This window comes from Camponotus vicinus, unplaced genomic scaffold (genome assembly GCF_025532165.1).
Source record: "Camponotus vicinus isolate PSW18456_S1 unplaced genomic scaffold, iyCamVici1.0 SCAF_11, whole genome shotgun sequence".
NCBI lineage: Eukaryota > Metazoa > Arthropoda > Insecta > Hymenoptera > Formicidae > Camponotus > Camponotus vicinus.
The window spans coordinates 5,838,883-5,858,628 of record NW_028141947.1 but is presented as its reverse complement, the minus strand read 5'-3'; the positions used below and the strand labels follow the sequence as shown (position 1 = coordinate 5,858,628).

Genomic DNA, 19,746 nt, shown 5'->3' with positions numbered 1-19,746 from the left:
TCAGAGTCCGAAGGAAACGATGAGGATGATGTTTAAGAACAGACTAAAAAAATTAAAAAAGTAAAAAAAAGTAAAAATAAAAAAATAAAAAAAAATTAAAAAGTTTTAAATCTAAAAACAATTAAAAATATTTAAAAAAATAAAAAATTACTTTACTTTGGTTACACAGATACGATCTCTTAAAGCTAATACAGGAAAAACTGTTAGTTCTTATGTATAAATCGACATTAAAACCTAACAGCTTAATACGCTATTCCCAAAACTTTCCCACCACTTCTCGGATAAATGACGGTGATTTTCGTCTTTCTTGGGTCGTAAGAAAGACTTTTCTACGGTTAGTTTAGGTTCCATCGCGAGGCAGATTTTGGCCTTATTTACCGGACCTCCTTTGTCTAATTGAAATAAAAAAGTTTCATATGTATATCAGTCACGTAATATTTTTAAGGAAATCACAAAAATTAATGAAATATAATCAAGCAATTATTGAATATGTCATATTGAAGTGTATGCTAATATCATATTCAAAAATTACATAATTATAAAAAATATATAATAATGAATAATAAAATAATATGTAATAAATCTTTTATTAAAAATAATTTATAGGCAAAGAAATTTAATTAAAATCATAAAATGCCGGAAAAATTATTACGCTATCCGAATCGTTATGTGGAATATGTAGTTTAGGCAAATACGCTTATTGTTTGACAGAATAGAATGTTAGAATGCGCAGCAATTTCTTTCTAATTAGTTTTTAACTTCTTGCGTTTTACAAAAAAGTATCTTATATATGTGCATTTATATATTACTTCAATTTTCTCTCCCTTGTTTGATATATTTATTCAAATCTTATCTTCTTATCTTCTTATCTTCTTAACAATACAAAACAATCACATCTTCTCTCTTAAGCATATAATAAAAGTAGAGGTAATATATTTCTACTGTATGGTACAGTAACTTTATGGAATAATATCTTCCAATACGTTGATAATAGGACATCGTCAGTATTCACTATAGTGGTTACTACATAATATTGTACCAGTGAGTATAATTTTTAGCATATTAAGTGTATTTATTCGTTACAAAAACTTTCTACAAGCAGTATACGACTAATTAAAAAAAAAAGAAAAACAAGTCAACATTGTTGTCGACGTGTAAATAGGAACGAGTGATATTTGGTTTTCTCAAGATGCCTCGATTACTAAGGAATTATTCAAAACTCTTTGTTTTGGAGAAACTGAAATAAGGAATGAAATAAGGAATCGTGTTAAGAATGGAATGAAATATACAGCTCAGACTTGATAAACGGTTTTTTAATTTTAATTTAGACGCACGCTTCTATTTAGAACCTATGCAATTTAAATGTATTTTTGAATGTTATTAAAGATCGTAAACTTACATTGTATATTTAATATCTTAACAATAAAATATGCATTTTTTAAATTTGTATGATTATGTGCAACTATTTTAAAAATTATGAATTTTAATTTGTTAGTTTTATAATTTTATTAAAAAAATTATTATCATAATATGAAATATGCGACAGTGTCTCAACACTATACTTTCTATGCACTAATTTTAAAATCGTAAAAATGCTTCAAATTATGCTTTTTACCAATTATATCCCAATCACTCTTGATTTAATTTTAAGCTATGCAATACTCATTTAAAAGAAGATTCTTTTTATTTTAATGAAAATGTATATTATATCCACTTCACTAATTTAATTTTCGTTTAATTAATTGAGACGATCAAAATAAAATTTATTTAGTGCAATTATTTAGGGTGCAGTGCTATTAATTAATCGCTAAATCAATTTTTAATTGAATTCAATGTTTCATACCTAGGATCTAAAATTCAAATATTTCCGGCGAAATGGATGATTCAAAGATAAATGCAAAAACAAATATAATCTTATATAATATTTAAATAACAAACTACTGTCAATATGAAGTGAGATATGCACAGAGCATTAAAGATATGAAATGCAAATTTACTAGGTTTGTAAAAATTTTGTAATTAATTAAAAAAAATAAACATCTATTATTTTTAGAATTTTACTGTGGAAAATAATGTTTATGGCTGTCGAACGGCTATCGAACGGCTATCGAACGGGTCAGGAACGGCTACGAACGGCTAAGGAACGGCAACGAACGGCTATCGAACGGGTCAGGAACGGCTAAGAACGGCTAAGGAACGGTGACGAACGGCTATCGAACGGGTCAGGAACGGCTACGAACGGTTATGTAACAGCTATCGAAACAACGATGGATTGACGATCGAGAATAACAGAGATAGCGAGGAAGAAGAAGAACGGCAACGAACGGGTCAGAAACGATTGCCAACGAGGCTGCGAACGGGTCAGAAACGACTGTAAACGAGGCTACGGACTACTTAGAAGCGACTACCAACAGGGCCAATTACGGCAACAAACGACTGCGAACAGCTATCGAACAGCAACGAACGGGGCAGGAACGGCTATCGAACGGCAACAAACGGGGCAGAAACGGCTATCGAACGGCAACGAACGGGGCAGGAACGGCTATCGAACGGCAACAAACGGGGCAGGAACGGCAACGAACGGCTATTGAACGGGTTAGAAACGGCTATCGAACGGTAACGAATGATAAAACGCACGGTGATACTCGGGGCACACATCGTTTGATCGACGAATCGAAACAACGATGGATCGGCGATCGGGAATAACCGAGGAAGCGAAGAAACAACATAGTTTAGAGAAACGGCAGTTGGTGAACGAATTGCACGCGCCGGCGAGAAAAAATTTTCCCCGAAGACATGTCATAGTGCGGGGATACGATGACCTGTGGCAAGCTGACATTGTCGAGATGCGTCCGTACTCTCGTTTCAACAGAGGTTACCACTACATACTCACAGTCATCGATGCGTTGAGCAAGCACGCGTGGGCCGCACCACTCAAGAGTAAAGGCGGAAGCGAGACAGCTGATGCTATCGCTGAGATAATTCGAAATAGCAAAAGATGTCCAAAAAACTTACAGACTGATATGGGGAAGGAATTTTATAACGCTGACGTGCAACGGCTCATGCGAAAACATGACATCAATCACTATTCTACATATTCAGTATTGAAGGCATCGATCGTTGAGCGATTCAATCGCACACTGAAAAACGACATGTGGAAGATGTTCACGCTGAACGGATCTTACAAGTGGATCAGCGCGTTGCTGCGACTCGTATCGGATTACAACGCGCGCAAGCATCGAACGATCGGTATGCGACTCGTCAACGTTACCCCTGCGATCGCTGAAAGACTCTTGGCTACTGTGTACAACCGTGTAAATATCGCGGGTCCGGCGAAATTCAAAGTAGGTGACTCGGTACGCGTTAGCAAGTACAAGACAATTTTTGAGAAAGGTTACACGCCAAATTGGACAATCGAAGTGTTTAAAATTGTCTTGTACTTGCTAACGCGTACCGAGTCACCTACTTTGAATTTCGCCGGACCCGCGATATTTACACGGTTGTACACAGTAGCCAAGAGTCTTTCAGCGATCGCAGGGGTAACGTTGACGAGTCGCATACCGATCGTTCGATGCTTGCGCGCGTTGTAATCCGATACGAGTCGCGGCAACGCGCTGATCCACTTGTAAGATCCGTTCAGCGTGAACATCTTCCACATGTCGTTTTTCAGTGTGCGATTGAATCGCTCAACGATCGATGCCTTCAATACTGAATATGTAGAATAGTGATTGATGTCATGTTTTCGCATGAGCCGTTGCACGTCAGCGTTATAAAATTCCTTCCCCATATCAGTCTGTAAGTTTTTTGGACATCTTTTGCTATTTCGAATTATCTCAGCGATAGCATCAGCTGTCTCGCTTCCGCCTTTACTCTTGAGTGGTGCGGCCCACGCGTGCTTGCTCAACGCATCGATGACTGTGAGTATGTAGTGGTAACCTCTGTTGAAACGAGAGTACGGACGCATCTCGACAATGTCAGCTTGCCACAGGTCATCGTATCCCCGCACTATGACATGTCTTCGGGGAAAATTTTTTCTCGCCGGCGCGTGCAATTCGTTCACCAACTGCCGTTTCTCTAAACTATGTTGTTTCTTCGCTTCCTCGGTTATTCCCGATCGCCGATCCATCGTTGTTTCGATTCGTCGATCAAACGATGTGTGCCCCGAGTATCACCGTGCGTTTTATCATTCGTTACCGTTCGATAGCCGTTTCTAACCCGTTCAATAGCCGTTCGTTGCCGTTCCTGCCCCGTTTGTTGCCGTTCGATAGCCGTTCCTGCCCCGTTCGTTGCCGTTCGATAGCCGTTTCTGCCCCGTTTGTTGCCGTTCGATAGCCGTTCCTGCCCCGTTCGTTGCTGTTCGATAGCTGTTCGCAGTCGTTTGTTGCCGTAATTGGCCCTGTTGGTAGTCGCTTCTAAGTAGTCCGTAGCCTCGTTTACAGTCGTTTCTGACCCGTTCGCAGCCTCGTTGGCAATCGTTTCTGACCCGTTCGTTGCCGTTCTTCTTCTTCCTCGCTATCTCTGTTATTCTCGATCGTCAATCCATCGTTGTTTCGATAGCTGTTACATAACCGTTCGTAGCCGTTCCTGACCCGTTCGATAGCCGTTCGTCACCGTTCCTTAGCCGTTCTTAGCCGTTCCTGACCCGTTCGATAGCCGTTCGTTGCCGTTCCTTAGCCGTTCGTAGCCGTTCCTGACCCGTTCGATAGCCGTTCGATAGCCGTTCGACAGCCATAAACATTATTTTCCACAGTAAAATTCTAAAAATAATAGATGTTTATTTTTTTTAATTAATTACAAAATTTTTACAAACCTAGTAAATTTGCATTTCATATCTTTAATGCTCTGTGCATATCTCACTTCATATTGACAGTAGTTTGTTATTTAAATATTATATAAGATTATATTTGTTTTTGCATTTATCTTTGAATCATCCATTTCGCCGGAAATATTTGAATTTTAGATCCTAGGTATGAAACATTGAATTCAATTAAAAATTGATTTAGCGATTAATTAATAGCACTGCACCCTAAATAATTGCACTAAATAAATTTTATTTTGATCGTCTCAATTAATTAAACGAAAATTAAATTAGTGAAGTGGATATAATATACATTTTCATTAAAATAAAAAGAATCTTCTTTTAAATGAGTATTGCATAGCTTAAAATTAAATCAAGAGTGATTGGGATATAATTGGTAAAAAGCATAATTTGAAGCATTTTTACGATTTTAAAATTAGTGCATAGAAAGTATAGTGTTGAGACACTGTCGCATATTTCATATTATGATAATAATTTTTTTAATAAAATTATAAAACTAACAAATTAAAATTCATAATTTTTAAAATAGTTGCACATAATCATACAAATTTAAAAAATGCATATTTTATTGTTAAGATATTAAATATACAATGTAAGTTTACGATCTTTAATAACATTCAAAAATACATTTAAATTGCATAGGTTCTAAATAGAAGCGTGCGTCTAAATTAAAATTAAAAAACCGTTTATCAAGTCTGAGCTGTATATTTCATTCCATTCTTAACACGATTCCTTATTTCATTCCTTATTTCAGTTTCTCCAAAACAAAGAGTTTTGAATAATTCCTTAGTAATCGAGGCATCTTGAGAAAACCAAATATCACTCGTTCCTATTTACACGTCGACAACAATGTTGACTTGTTTTTCTTTTTTTTTTAATTAGTCGTATACTGCTTGTAGAAAGTTTTTGTAACGAATAAATACACTTAATATGCTAAAAATTATACTCACTGGTACAATATTATGTAGTAACCACTATAGTGAATACTGACGATGTCCTATTATCAACGTATTGGAAGATATTATTCCATAAAGTTACTGTACCATACAGTAGAAATATATTACCTCTACTTTTATTATATGCTTAAGAGAGAAGATGTGATTGTTTTGTATTGTTAAGAAGATAAGAAGATAAGAAGATAAGATTTGAATAAATATATCAAACAAGGGAGAGAAAATTGAAGTAATATATAAATGCACATATATAAGATACTTTTTTGTAAAACGCAAGAAGTTAAAAACTAATTAGAAAGAAATTGCTGCGCATTCTAACATTCTATTCTGTCAAACAATAAGCGTATTTGCCTAAACTACATATTCCACATAACGATTCGGATAGCGTAATAATTTTTCCGGCATTTTATGATTTTAATTAAATTTCTTTGCCTATAAATTATTTTTAATAAAAGATTTATTACATATTATTTTATTATTCATTATTATATATTTTTTATAATTATGTAATTTTTGAATATGATATTAGCATACACTTCAATATGACATATTCAATAATTGCTTGATTATATTTCATTAATTTTTGTGATTTCCTTAAAAATATTACGTGACTGATATACATATGAAACTTTTTTATTTCAATTAGACAAAATTTATACATGTATGTGCTAAAGAGATAGATTATTGATTTCATATTCTCTTTTTTGCTTATAAAACTTATGGTTAATGCCCATCATATAATAAAGCGGAACATATAAAAAAAAAAAAAAAAAATGGAAACTAATTCTTCAACGAAATCGAAATGCAAATCGATCGAATGCTATCAATTTTTTATTTAATACACTGTGCTTAAATGCAGTGTAAAAGAATACACATTCAGTTATTAAAAATTATTAATAGATCCGCAGAATTCCTTTCTTAATTTTTTTTTGCCTTTCTATCTACTATATCTCTACTCCTTCTTTTTATTTTTGCTATCTTATCTTATCTTATTTTTTTTATTATTTGTTTATGCAATATTATAAAAGAATTAATAAAGATTCGCAAAATATATGAGGAATTATCAAAACAGATAAATAAAATTTGTAGCTTGAGTTTATATATAATGGATTCATTTTATTTAATTTTAAACGCTCCGGCAATGAAGTCTACACCATTCAAATTTTAATTTTAATTTAACACATATGCGAGCAGTAAGTTTTATATTTCTGGTCGTTCTTATAATATATATATATATATTTTTTTTTTTATCTACTTATATGTTTTATGTTACTTATTTTACTTTCACTTTCACCTATGCATTTATTTTTGATCAAATATGAATTTAAGATATACTAATTGTAGATATAGAGAGAATTGCAATTTAATGAAACAAAGATTCATACATATTCAACAAATATATTTCAACAAAATTTATTTTTGTTAAATTAGGATTTTTATATAGTTTTTTAACATATATAGATTAATTAACTAATTATTTTTCCCAATACATAAATGATTTTTAATTTTATAGTTTAATTTAAGTAACAAATATTTCTGCAAATAGAAATTTATTTTTTTTTGAAATATATAATACAAATAATAATATTTATAATTCGAAAACAGCAACTATTATTTACTAGGAATTTTTGCATTGTGTTTTTGTTGCAAAAAGCAATATTCGTTGTTTTTTATTCCGTTACTAATATTCTGGGGAATAGCTAATCCCCCAGCGACGAGTTTCTAAAGAAAAATTAAGAATTTGTTGGATTAAATTCGAGCATAAAAATATACCGAGAAATAAATTAATAAAGTCACCTTCTCTGGAGGGAGCGTATACATTTTCCTCTTCTTCTTCATCCCCCTCTTCTTCCTCTCTCTCTCTGTCTCTTCTTCTTCTTCTTCTTCTACCACTATCACTTCTTCCTCTTCCTGCACTTCTTCTTCTGCTTCCCTGCTCTCCTCTGTCTCTTCTTCATTAATCTCCACTCTCTCGCGCTCCTCCATCTCTCGCAGAAATTCTAATAATATTTTAAGATTTGAATATTTAATATTATAGAAACAAAATTTAAAAAAAGTTTTAAAAATACTTTTATATTCGGATTTTCGTTTTAATATATATTTTACATCAACATCATCTTACCTGGCGAGAACACTTCGCTATCGGGGCTGCTGACCACGTATGCGATGTCGGCATTGTCACCGTCCATGTTTTCCTCACCGTCGTCATCGTCAAGAACGACAACGGGAATCGCCGGATTTTCCTCGAGTAATCGCGGTCTTCCTGAAATGTAGAATATTTTTATTAGTATTAATTATTATTTTTATTACTACCGAACAATCTATCAGAGAAAAATTAGCACGCGTTTTTATTACGTGCAAACTTACGTGAAGGACCTGCCTCGGGTTCTTCCTCAGCGCGGCGTCTACGCGAAGGTCGCACCATCGCTGTTCTCGCGGGATTATTGTTTCCTGCGATTAATTAGTAATTAAATATTTAACTTTATAATCGCGATTTTTTGTATTTTTACATCGAAAGTAAAAATAAATAAAATGAGTAAAAATAATTACCCGCCGACTTGATCCTGCTGTAGTTTTGGAGTAGGTAGGTTACATGTCCACCTACATCTTCCTCTTCTTCATATTTCTCATCTTCTCTCAAGGCTCTTCTAATTATTTCGCCGGCAATATTTAGCAATTTCTCGTCGCCGTCGAAATGCCTCAATTTATATAAAATTGCAAGCATTGTATCGGAGCAGGCACATGCGAAACTCGAAAATACACTATAATTATGTTCACTTGTTTCCGTTAATTTGGAAATGTAGCTCGCGAAATTTATCTTTGGAGATAAATTCGCAGCCAACTTTACACATCTTGATATCAAATTTTTATTACACGCCATTTTTTCTATATACAGGGTGTCCTAGACCACCCGTACACCCCTTTTCTTTCAAAAACTAAGCATTTTAGAGAAAAACGTTTTCGACAAAAATTGTATGGTTTTGAAAGAAAAGGGGTGTACGGGTGGTCTAGGACACCCTGTATATATATATATATATATATATATATATATATATATATATATATATATATATAATCACACAATATATATATATATTATCACACTTTCTGATAGAACACTATACTTTCTGACAGAACACTATACTTTTTGACTATACTTTTGCTATACCGACGTGTCGATGCGCTTTCAAATCACGTACTATGATCTGATGCGCTTCGATCCTTCTTATATTCAACCAACAAACTTTCAGAGATTGTTGGAGGCACAAAAGAAAAAATTTTTGTAACTGAACCTAGGGTTGAAAATGTGTTGTTATCTCGCTATGATTCACAGATTGCTCGAAAACGTCGGACCCCGAAATATCTCAAAAATGTGTTGCTATCTCGCTATGATTCACAGATTGCTCGAAAACGTCGGACTCCGAAATATCTCAAAAATGTGTTGTTATCTACGTATTTCCATCCGCCCAATCCTTCAAAGAATACTTCTATTTATATTGTGTATGTTAAAAAAATATAATGAAAAGGACTCTGCTGCACTAGAGTATCATTTCTTTCGTTGCTCTTCTGTGTTTCGGTGGTCTGCTGCACTAGAGTATCATTTCTTTCGTTGCTCTTCTGTGTTTCGGTAGTCTTGTGCAATGGCTGAAGAAAACGTAATTATCATCGACGACGATACGGATGATGATTACGATTATTGGATGGATCCAGTTGTGGCGGAGCGGATGGAGATAGAGAGAGAGGAGAGAGAGAGGAGAGAGATGGAAGATAATGGATCTGATATAGAACCCTTGGCGAAGGACAGTGATTATGATAGTGACAATAGTGTCGATATTCTTGATGAACGGTTACAAAAGAAACAGCGAGATTTAAGCATACCTGAAATAATAACATACAACGAAGCAACAAAGATATGTTGCATTTCCTATTACTACATGGAAAATGGATCAAAATTTTGTACCGAATGCTTTCTAGAAGATCCGCATCAGTTTGAAAAAACTAGTTCTGTTCGAGAACATAGAACCATAGCTTATGTTCATTTGGAAAATATGTCATGCAAAGGATGCAGAAAATGTTTGAATCAAATATTGCCCTGCGACATATGCCCTATTTGCACAAATTAAAATAGATGATGGATAACATTGTAAGTATCTTAATTTATTATATATCAAAAGTATTATAAAATAAATTATTAAAATAATTTAAACTAATGAAATGCGTATGTTTTCTTCTGTTTTCAGAAACGGCTTCCCCAACATAGCCCGACGGTCTATTTTATATATTATTATTATTATTTTTTATATTGTATACTTTTTATTAAACACACACATTTAAATAAATTATATATATTCTTTTAATTGTAACAAAATCATGACGTAATTTCTTCGCACGCATTTCCATCCACCCAATCCTTCAAAGAATACTTCTATTTATATTGTTTGTTAACTGGTAATATTGTATAATATCTCAAAAATGTGTTGTTATCTCGCTATGATTCACAGATTGCTCGAAAACGTCGGACCCCGAAATATCTCAAAATATAAGTTTATGACTAATATTGTATACTTGCGATAATACAGAGAGAAAGAGAGATAAAAGAGATAAAGAGATAGATAGAGGGATAGAGGGATGGAGAGGGAGAGAGAGAGAGGGATAGAAATATAAAGGGATAAAGAGAGAGAGCGAGAGAGAGGGAGGAATAGAGAGAGACCCAAAATCTTCTTCATAGGAATACCGCCATTTTTGTTTATACGTGCGTCCCCCGCAGCCTCCGAAATTCCCTCCGTCCCGCGTGACGTCATCCCTGATAGGACCTGAGTTAGAACCCGCGTGACGTCATCCCCCTCCATCCTGCGTGACGTCATTCCCCCGCACCGCTGAGATCCCCTCGCCCCTCACCTCCCCTGAGATCCTTGCGTTAGAACCGGCTTAGTGCTAACTACTTCTGTACACCACAGCTTAAACCACAGCATACACAGTTGCTACTGAAAATATTAATACATTTTGTTATTCGTAGTTATGGAAAATCTTAATTCTCTAATTTCACTTTTTTCGCAGTATGTACCCAGCGAGAACGCTGATGTCGATTCGACATCTAATCGATGTCGAAGAAGTCTAGATTACGTCTAATCTAAATGCACATCTAGAAATATTGCAATATAGACGTCTCTTGTTTTGAGTATTTAGACTTCATTTGTGATATATTGACTATCAGAAGAGAATTTTCCATAAAATTTTGGGATTTTATTTTTTTAACTGCTATGAGTCTCTCTAAACATGTATTTAATGAGTCGACGTCTTTAAGACGTCTTTAAGACGTGTTATGTCCTGATTTTTAACTTTGTGTTATCTGGGAAATGTTGCACTTGCCGCAATGTTAACTTAAGTTTTTTTCATTCCTACGCAATGTACAGATGAATCACATTCATATTTAGTGGTCATAAAATCTAGAATATATGTTTTAATACAATAGATTAATGTCAATTTAAAAAAATGCTTATTTAACAAATTGGAAAAGAATTAATTTTTAAAAAGGTGACATTTGCTATTCAAAAATCAAGAGTGTTATCTAAATCTAATATTTAATTTATTATTCTTTCAATTTGGTTTTGAATTTGGCGGTTGTCCAGCGGTTGATTATCGCATTTTTGGCGCTCGCGTCAATGCTGTCTTACCCTAAGGCGTTCGGAAAGTACTGGCAGTAATTGACGTACTGAAATTGTGAAATTTATTATATCTGTAGTTTTATAATATCATATGAGGTATTATTTTGCTGAAATACATTTAATATCCGCTGTAGGACGATTCTGTAAATTTTTAAACAGATAACGATATCGTTACGTATCGTTGTGCATTTTGACATGTAAAAATATATGCACAATAACACGTATCAATGTCGTTATCAAATCGTTATCTGTTTCACGAGTTATAGAATCGTACTACAAGGAGAATCGATCCGTACAATCGTATAATTTAACGCTTTAACGAACCTAAATTATGAAAAATAAATTTGTTATAAACTCGAGTTTGTCCCTGCAGACACACACACTGGTACACGCTCACAAACATGTACTTCGTTTTTCAGATTTCGTATTTAATTTAGTGTCATCAGATTTGTACTCTCAACGAGTTTTTTATACGTTTTTTATACATCACAAAGAACGGGATCGTGCTTGTTTCAAAAATCAAGTGTGCCAATAATAATAATAAAGGGAAAAAAGAAGAATAAGAAATACATATATATATATAGTATGGCTGATCTTCCAGTAAGTAACACATTTTTACTTTTTTTGTTACGTTCTTTTTATTGTAAGAAAGTACGAACATGATATCATCGCATATACTGTTCATCTATTTTTCAACATTTTCTCACTGCGTGTGATTTACAAATAAAAGTTATATAAAATAATAAATTATATACCAAAGTAAAAAATTGCTTTGTTGTATCGAGAACATAAATTTCATGTATATATTAGATGTTATCTATTAAATACAGCTCTTGGTTAATGAATCGATGATTTTTTAGTCTATAAAGTATATATTTTTAAACTATTATTTTTTTTTAGTAAATGATAATTTAATGTATTTTATTAATATTCAAAAAACATTTTTTATAATTTATAGTATTTCTAATTTCCATATATGTACACAGAATTGTACATTGTATTGACATAATGTTATACTTTTTTCTTTGATAAGTTTTGAAATTCACAAAAATTCACATCAATTTCAAATTCACATCAAATTCACATCAAATTCACATCAATCACATCAATTTTGTAATATTGAAACTATGCAATATATCATGCAATATATTAGGCCATTGTGTTGAGCAGATGTATTTTGAAGAATAATTTTTGAAGAATTATTAACTAAAGATTTCCTTGTTCTTTGATTAGCATTTTTCTCACTTCTGATGTTTGTCGTTTAATATTTAATATTTTAAATTTGTGCATTTAACATTGTATACCTAATTTTGAACATTTCTAGTGCCATGAATATATTTCAAATTTTTTTCTATTATTTCTTGTACTTGACTTCAGATACAGAGTAAATGTTATAAACGCAGGCTGCGCAGAAAAATAGAAAAAGAGAAACAGAAAAAAATGAGACGTAATGAAATAAAGAGAATAGTGACACAAGTTCAGAAATCATTTGGAGAGGAATCAAGTGAATTAGATGAAAACTTAGATGAGTCATTAGAATCTGAGATATTTTGTGAACAAAGTCAAGAAACTGTGATTGCTTCCAATAGATTTTTATGTGACAGAATTGAACATGCTAGAGAACATGCAAAAGAATCTCATGACTCAGAGTATGAAATGAATAATGATAACTTTGTTGCTAATAGTGAGGAAGAATTAGATGAATGGTCTAGTAGCGATAATAATACAACTGATTATAATGAAAATGAGCAGTCTGAGTCTACGAGTGACAATGATGATGTTTTTCAATTTCCAAACAATGAAGCTAAAGAAGTGTATGTTACAGAAGCAATCCGTGAGTGGGCATTGGAAGGGGGAATTCTCTCCATGAAAAAACTTAACGATTTATTGTTGAGGCTACATGTAGTGCATCCTACTTTACCGAAGAATTATAAATCATTATTGAAGACCCCTTCTCATTTAAATATCGTAGAAATGGAACAAGCTCAAATATGGTACAAAAGCATACGATTTAATCTTGATGCTATGTTGTTGGAAGAATATTTAAAAACATATCATCAAATTTGCATTGATGTCAATATGGATGGACTTCCAATCTCTAAAAGTTCACCCCTTAAATTTTGGCCAATATTAGGTCGTCTTATTGGTTCAGAAAATGAACCATTCATTATAAGTATTTATTTTGGAAGAACAGATCCTACAGATATAAGAATCTTCTTAAATGATTTTGTTAATGAAGTTGAAGATTTATTTCAAAATGGTTATACTTTCAATGGAATTACATATTCATTTGTTATAAGGAATTTCATTCTTGATGCACCTGCGCGTTCACTGGTGAAATGCTGTATAGGACATGGAGGGTATGGATCATGTGAAAAATGCACTGTTATAGGAGAGACTGTACATTCAAGACGAGTTTATCTTGAACTCAATGAACCTCTGAGAACAGACGAATCATTTAAAAATAGAGAACAATCTCTTCATCATTGTGGACAATCACCTCTTGAACAAATTAATATAGGGATGGTTTCTCAATTCAGGTTAGATCCATTTCATTTGGTTTGGCATGGAGTGTTTAAACGATTGCTTGAGGTGTGGCACACATGGAATGGTCCGTGGAAACTACATAGAGAAGTAAGATGGGATATATCTTTTCTTCTTCTTTCCTTAGCAGACACATGTCCAAGAGATTTTGTAAGAAAACCAAGATCACTAAAAGAATGGACCATGTATAAAGCTACTGAAGAACGTCGTCTGTGTCTTTATGATGGTATCGTAGTTTTTAAAGATAATCTCCAAAAAAATGTGTACCATCATTTTTTGATATTGCATGGCGCTCTTACCATCCTTTCCAGTTCCATACTTGTTCAGTCAGAAATCATGTGTCATTATGCTGATGATTTGCTACGAGCATTCATTAATCACTCTATTGTAATTTATGGTAAAATGTTTGTGGTATATAATGTGCATGCACTTGCTCACTTAGCTCAAGAATGTTTATCTTATGGGTCATTAGATAAATTTAGTGCTTTTCCTTATGAGAATTTTTTAAAATCTCTCAAGAATTCGCTTAAATCAGATTACAAGCCTTTACAGCAAGCTGCGCGTCGTGATCTAGAAAAAACAGTGTCAGTATTAGTGCATCTTCCAAAAAATGAAAAAGAAGTTACTTTGTCACATAGGCATTATTATGGTGGGGAGATTATTGAAGGTTCTCATTTCAAAAGTATTTCCATTGGTGATGTTGTTTTAAAGATTGGACGGAGAGACTCTTGTTTTTTATGACAATTGACGGAAACGTGTTTGTATTATTAAATGTAGTGAAAAGAAGAGAAGATATTTACCTAATTACAAACAAGTTTAACAAAAAAGAAGATTTTTATGTATATCCTTTCCCTTCATCTCATATTCGTATTTCTAAAGTATCAAATCTGGGTGATCAAAGAATTGTAGTACCATTGACAAATATTCAATCGAAATGTTGGTTGATGCCCTATAAAGAATATTTTGTTTCAGTTCCTCTTTTGCATTCTGTGCCTATGTTTTGATTTTTTACTAAGCATTATGTAGAATATACAGGCAACTTTAAAATTTTTTTTTACATTTGTTTTATTTTAGTTTGTTGTTTTAAAATTTGTACCTGATGATGACGACAGCGACAATATTTATTACGATATCGGCCTCACAAAGTGGTTGATTGGAGTGAATGAAGATATGGAAGGTGAAACGTATTGGCCACCACATAATGTTGAAGCTGGAAGCTTAATCCGTAAAGAAGTAAATGCAGATAAAGCTTGGCCCAAATATCGTGTACAAATCAAGAGATATCACGGTATATGCTTGTTTTTATTTACTAAAGTCTTGTTTTTGAGGGTATATATAGGCGTGTATGGATTATGTGTGATTTAAAAAAAAAATTGTTTTGATAATATATTTACCATGTGGAATGCAAAATTATAGATGAATATCTAAAAGCAAGAAACAATGTTAAAGGAATTACTAAACATGATGATTCTAATTATGAAACAGAAAAGGAATTGGGTAAAGGCAAACGTAGAAAGATAAATAAGATATTATCTTCTGACACTGAAGACACTAAAGAAGAAAAACTTGTAAAAAAATCGACTAAAGCAGTTGCACCTCCTCCAAATGTGCAACCATCTCTTCGTTCTGATTTTTATAATGCTGTCCCTTCATGTTCATACTTAAATGAAAGCCAGAAAAAGAAACTTAACATCAAAGTCAATTCGCATAAATCCTGGAAGCAGCAGAAACAGAAGCAACAAACTCCTTCTCGTTCTGATGTTAAAGGAAAAGCATTACTTGTGCAAAATGTATTGGATGCGAGGAAAAAGACAGCAAAACAATTTCAGAAAAAAATATTTCCCCAATCACTTTCCAGCAACAAAGTTGTTAACGCTTCAAATTCACTAAAGAAACAATCTCAGGAGCACCAAATTGAATTGATGCATATGCATACTGAGAGATCGAAATATAATAAACAGACATCTGAGACGTCTGAGAATGAAGCGACTGAAAAGAATAACAATAAACTTCAACAGTCTAAGAAATTTTCACAACCATTATCTAATATTGAAAATAAATTAGATTTTCAGAGTTCAGTGGACTGTATTAACACTGAAGATTCTGCCGCGAATTATACAGCAATTAAGAAATATATTCATACGGATATTCCCTTTGAAACAAGATTAAACTCTGAGCATATGGAGTTACCACAGTTTTTCAGCAATGGTGATGAGAGTCAGAAAGCTTCCTCTACGATATCAGAGAGAGATAATAAAATGCAAGGTATATATTGTACATTAAATTGTCATCTTTTGTGTCATGAACTAGAGACAATCCAATCAGATTTACATATTTAATATGTTAAATATTCCTTTCTTCTGATTTTTATTTATAATTATTATAATTATATGAAAAGTAAAAAGTAAAAGTTTTTTTCACAGATTTTAAGCTTCAGTTATTTAAGATGGATAGAAAATTGGAGGAAATAAATTACAAAATAGATACAGTTATTATGAACCAAGGAAAACTAAACAGATCTTTACTTCCTCATGAAAAGAAAAGACTGAAACCACATAACATGCCTTGTTTGCCTTTGACCAACGAAAGTGATGTCCAAGCAATGGAGAAATGGCTGTGTGATGCAGAAAATAACATTCTTTTAGTACGAATATATATTCATATCATTATTTTGGCGTAAATAATTTTAATGTAAAATTTTTATTATATATTGTGGTAACATGTGACGAACACAAACACATCCACACACTCTAATGTTTTTTAGGATCTAAGTTTAATGTTTCTTTTTTTCTATATTATTTGCTATTCTCATTTCCATCATTAGTATTCTAAATTTTACAAATGTATTCTGTGCCAAAACTTTGTTTTTATTGAATTTATTATTTTACTTTCCTTTTATGTTATCTTTAATCTGTTTTTATTTTATTTATATTTATTCTTTTCAGTGGCATATAATCGTCTTTTATAAATTTTATTACTTAATGGATTAATTAATGCAAAGTAGTTTACCAAAATTTTATTAATGAATTGTAGTCGTATCTGTGTGATTTTGAAATGCATATTTTTATCATATCTTTTGACTTGTGTACATTATTTTTGCAGTGTGATTATCTCACTTCTTTCGGTTCCACTAGCGATGAAAGAAAAGCTGCTACTACAATTATGCAAAAAGTTATGTATAATTCGTTGGCAAAAAATTATAATTTTGATGGCCATGGTGAGAAAATAGGCTTTAAGACACTCAATCTATGGACAGTTATTGAAGGTAAAATTCTAATATTTTGTTACTTTGCCTTTTAATTAATATTTTCTACCTTTCTATCTTTTTGCGAATTTGGAGTACAACTTTATATCAAATAACTCTGAAATAATTTTACAATGTTGATATGCATTATACTTATTTTCTTTAAATTTACTATTATGTTCTTGCTTATATTCTTGCTGTAAATATGTTCTATAATTTCTTTTTTTTTTTTGTTTAACATAATATGAATATTCTTAGCCTCCAATTATTTCATTATTCCTTGTTTTGCAGGGGCTTTGTCACTTAAATTTCCGGACAGTAACCTTGATATAGCACTTAAAACTATAAAGTCATGGCTACGAAATGCCAGTGGTAGGAAACAAGAACAAGAGTCTAATGGCTCTGATAGCCATTAGGAAAGCACTTTCTCATTTTTTATACTCGCACTAAATGGCAACTTAAAAGTATATTTATTTCCGTTGTATAATCCTTTGTTGATATAAAAAAACTTTTTGTATATTTTGTATATTTATATATTTATATATTTTGTAGTCTTCATCTCTAAGGTACATGTATACTACATTCCATGTTTACATGTATTCCTTTCATAAAAAAGATATTTAGTTTTTAGTTTTAATTTTTTAGTTTTTATACATTGACTGATTCTTTTATGTGATATATTTTATTAAAAACAGTATTGTAAATTAAAGAAATTTTTAAATCTTAAATGTTTCTCTCTGTTTTTCTTTAACAAGATCTGACTATATATTAGACATTTTTAGGCCGGTGTTTATTGATCGACTCTTATATTTATGATCGTCTTAACTTTTTACTTTAAAACGTTTTATAACAATAACACTACCTACACAACATCTGAAAATAAACTTAAAACGATTTTAAATATAAGATTTGATATGAATATTGGCTTCAAAGACATTTAAAACTAACATCGATAACATGTCGGTAAGACGTCGAAATCTAGGTTAGACATCTAAATGTGGACCGTTTTTAGGTCGATATCGATCTTAATCTAGATTAAACGTAGATGGTAGATAGACATTGGCTTTCGATGTCTGTTAGACGTCGGATCGACGTAACTATTCTGCCTGGGTAATTGCAATTATACATACTGCGAAATAGAAGTAATAATAGAATATAAAAGTATAATAATAGAATAATAAAATAAAGAATAATAGAAGTAATAATAGAATATAAAAGTAATAATGTCTATACATATATAATATATACGCATAGACACACATTATTTTACTTCTATTATTATGTAACTGCTATAACTATGTTTACTGGAATGTATTATAAATGGAAAGTTCTATTCTATATTATTTGAAATGATAAAGCGTCGCTGGTGAGTGTACATGATGATTATAAAAATAATCAAAAAATGTATATGTACGAATAAAAGTAAGCCGAAGATTAGGTTAGTTCACGTAGTTATAATAAATTTTTTAGAAAAACAATAATTATATTTATTACATACCTTCTTTGTATTTCCTTTTTAATTTTTAAATCTCTTTATATATTAGTCTTTTTGTAACAACGATGAGCCACGTAAAGCACGTCGAGCACAAGGGAAGTTCCTCATTAACAAGATGCGCATGCGTGATACACCTTATATGCAGCTTCGCTGCTCGTTATATATACAAATCACAAATACTTTCAATCTTATATATATAAGATTGAAAATTATAAAAGTAATCTTTATAATAAACATTTTTGTATACTTACTTTAATTGTAAGCGACACATAACACGCGCGCGCGCGCACACACACACGCACACACACACACACACATACACAGGATATATTATTTTCGCAATATTTTTAAAATGTTGCTGTAATGTTGTTTCAATAATATTGCAAAGTCATCTCTATACAACATTTCTGCAATATTGCATTGCAATGTGTAATATTGCGACGTTGCTGCAATATTGCTGCAAGTTTATGTGCTGTATGGGTATATAATGCAATGTATTACGTATATGATTATTGGAGTATTGGAAGATGTCAGACAATAACTATTGCTATCCTTGTTCTTTCATCATATGTATGATGAAGAGAAAAAAGAATAGTAGCCGGTTTTTATCTGACATCTTCCAACAGTTAGGATGCCGTCCCATGGACGTCGGAATAATCGGAAAACGGAATCGGAAAGATGGAATGGTGGGGAGCTAACCAATCGGAATTATTCCGTTCCGCTTTTTCACAGCTGGGTTTCCTATGGTGATTATTTTTCGGAACAGACTTCAGCGTGTGCGTGAACTTACCAGATAGTAGGTTATGTTATGTGCATTTTCAACTTCTGCAAAAGTGTTATACAAAATCTAATATTTGAAAATCTGAATAGTCAAGACAATCTGTTCCTTGCCACAAAAGAAGAAGTGAAATCTTATTTTATACCTGGGTAATTAATATAATAAAATGAAAGTAGTACATAATATTAGTATATAGTATTTTATAATAAGTATATTTTGTAATAGTAGTATTTTATAATAAAAATAA

At 32.2% G+C, this 19,746-nt stretch overlaps 2 protein-coding genes, 1 long non-coding RNA gene and 1 pseudogene across 6 annotated transcripts; 1 reads left to right on the top strand and 3 right to left on the bottom strand.

Moving 5' to 3' along the window:
- The window catches only part of LOC145961982 (uncharacterized), a 357,225-nt pseudogene that overhangs the window by 133,663 nt on the left and 203,816 nt on the right, over positions 1-19,746 (bottom strand).
- LOC145961853 (uncharacterized) lies at positions 7,155-8,688 on the bottom strand. The gene is made up of 5 exons (XM_083082359.1): positions 8,323-8,688; positions 8,140-8,223; positions 7,895-8,035; positions 7,570-7,772; positions 7,155-7,494 (listed from the first exon to the last, which is right to left on the bottom strand). Exons 1-5 carry the CDS (start codon positions 8,651-8,653, stop codon positions 7,384-7,386), a joined length of 870 nt encoding a protein of 289 aa, XP_082938485.1. The 5' UTR covers positions 8,654-8,688; the 3' UTR covers positions 7,155-7,383.
- Positions 11,439-18,653, top strand: LOC145961649 (uncharacterized). 4 transcript variants are annotated; one of them, XM_083082076.1, is made up of 7 exons: positions 13,962-13,978; positions 14,110-14,208; positions 15,057-15,270; positions 15,399-16,247; positions 16,406-16,626; positions 17,085-17,247; positions 17,518-18,653. In XM_083082076.1, exons 2-7 carry the CDS (start codon positions 14,203-14,205, stop codon positions 17,640-17,642), a joined length of 1,578 nt encoding a protein of 525 aa, XP_082938202.1. In that variant the 5' UTR covers positions 13,962-13,978; positions 14,110-14,202; the 3' UTR covers positions 17,643-18,653. The 4 variants fall into 4 exon arrangements, with proteins under 4 accessions (XP_082938204.1, XP_082938201.1, XP_082938202.1 ...); XM_083082077.1 differs by lacking the exon at positions 13,962-13,978 and having other exon boundaries at positions 14,074-14,208; positions 15,468-16,247; XM_083082078.1 differs by lacking the exons at positions 15,399-16,247; positions 16,406-16,626; positions 17,085-17,247; positions 17,518-18,653 and adding exons at positions 11,439-11,534; positions 11,858-12,038 and having other exon boundaries at positions 12,816-14,208; positions 15,057-15,203.
- LOC145961650 (uncharacterized) lies at positions 14,288-15,289 on the bottom strand. The gene is made up of 3 exons (XR_014435671.1): positions 15,079-15,289; positions 14,783-14,931; positions 14,288-14,552 (listed from the first exon to the last, which is right to left on the bottom strand). It is a non-coding gene; the product is annotated as an uncharacterized LOC145961650 (long non-coding RNA).

Excerpts from the sequence above, each read along its gene's own strand:
- LOC145961853 (XM_083082359.1), bottom strand. The coding sequence starts at position 8,653 with ATGGCGTGTAATAAAAATTTGATATCAAGATGTGTAAAGTTGGCTGCG. Across the intron at positions 8,036-8,139 it reads ACCCGAGGCAGGTCCTTCAC|GAAGACCGCGATTACTCGAG; the intron begins GTAAGTTTGCAC and ends TCTACATTTCAG. Across the intron at positions 7,495-7,569 it reads ATACGCTCCCTCCAGAGAAG|AAACTCGTCGCTGGGGGATT; the intron begins GTGACTTTATTA and ends ATTTTTCTTTAG.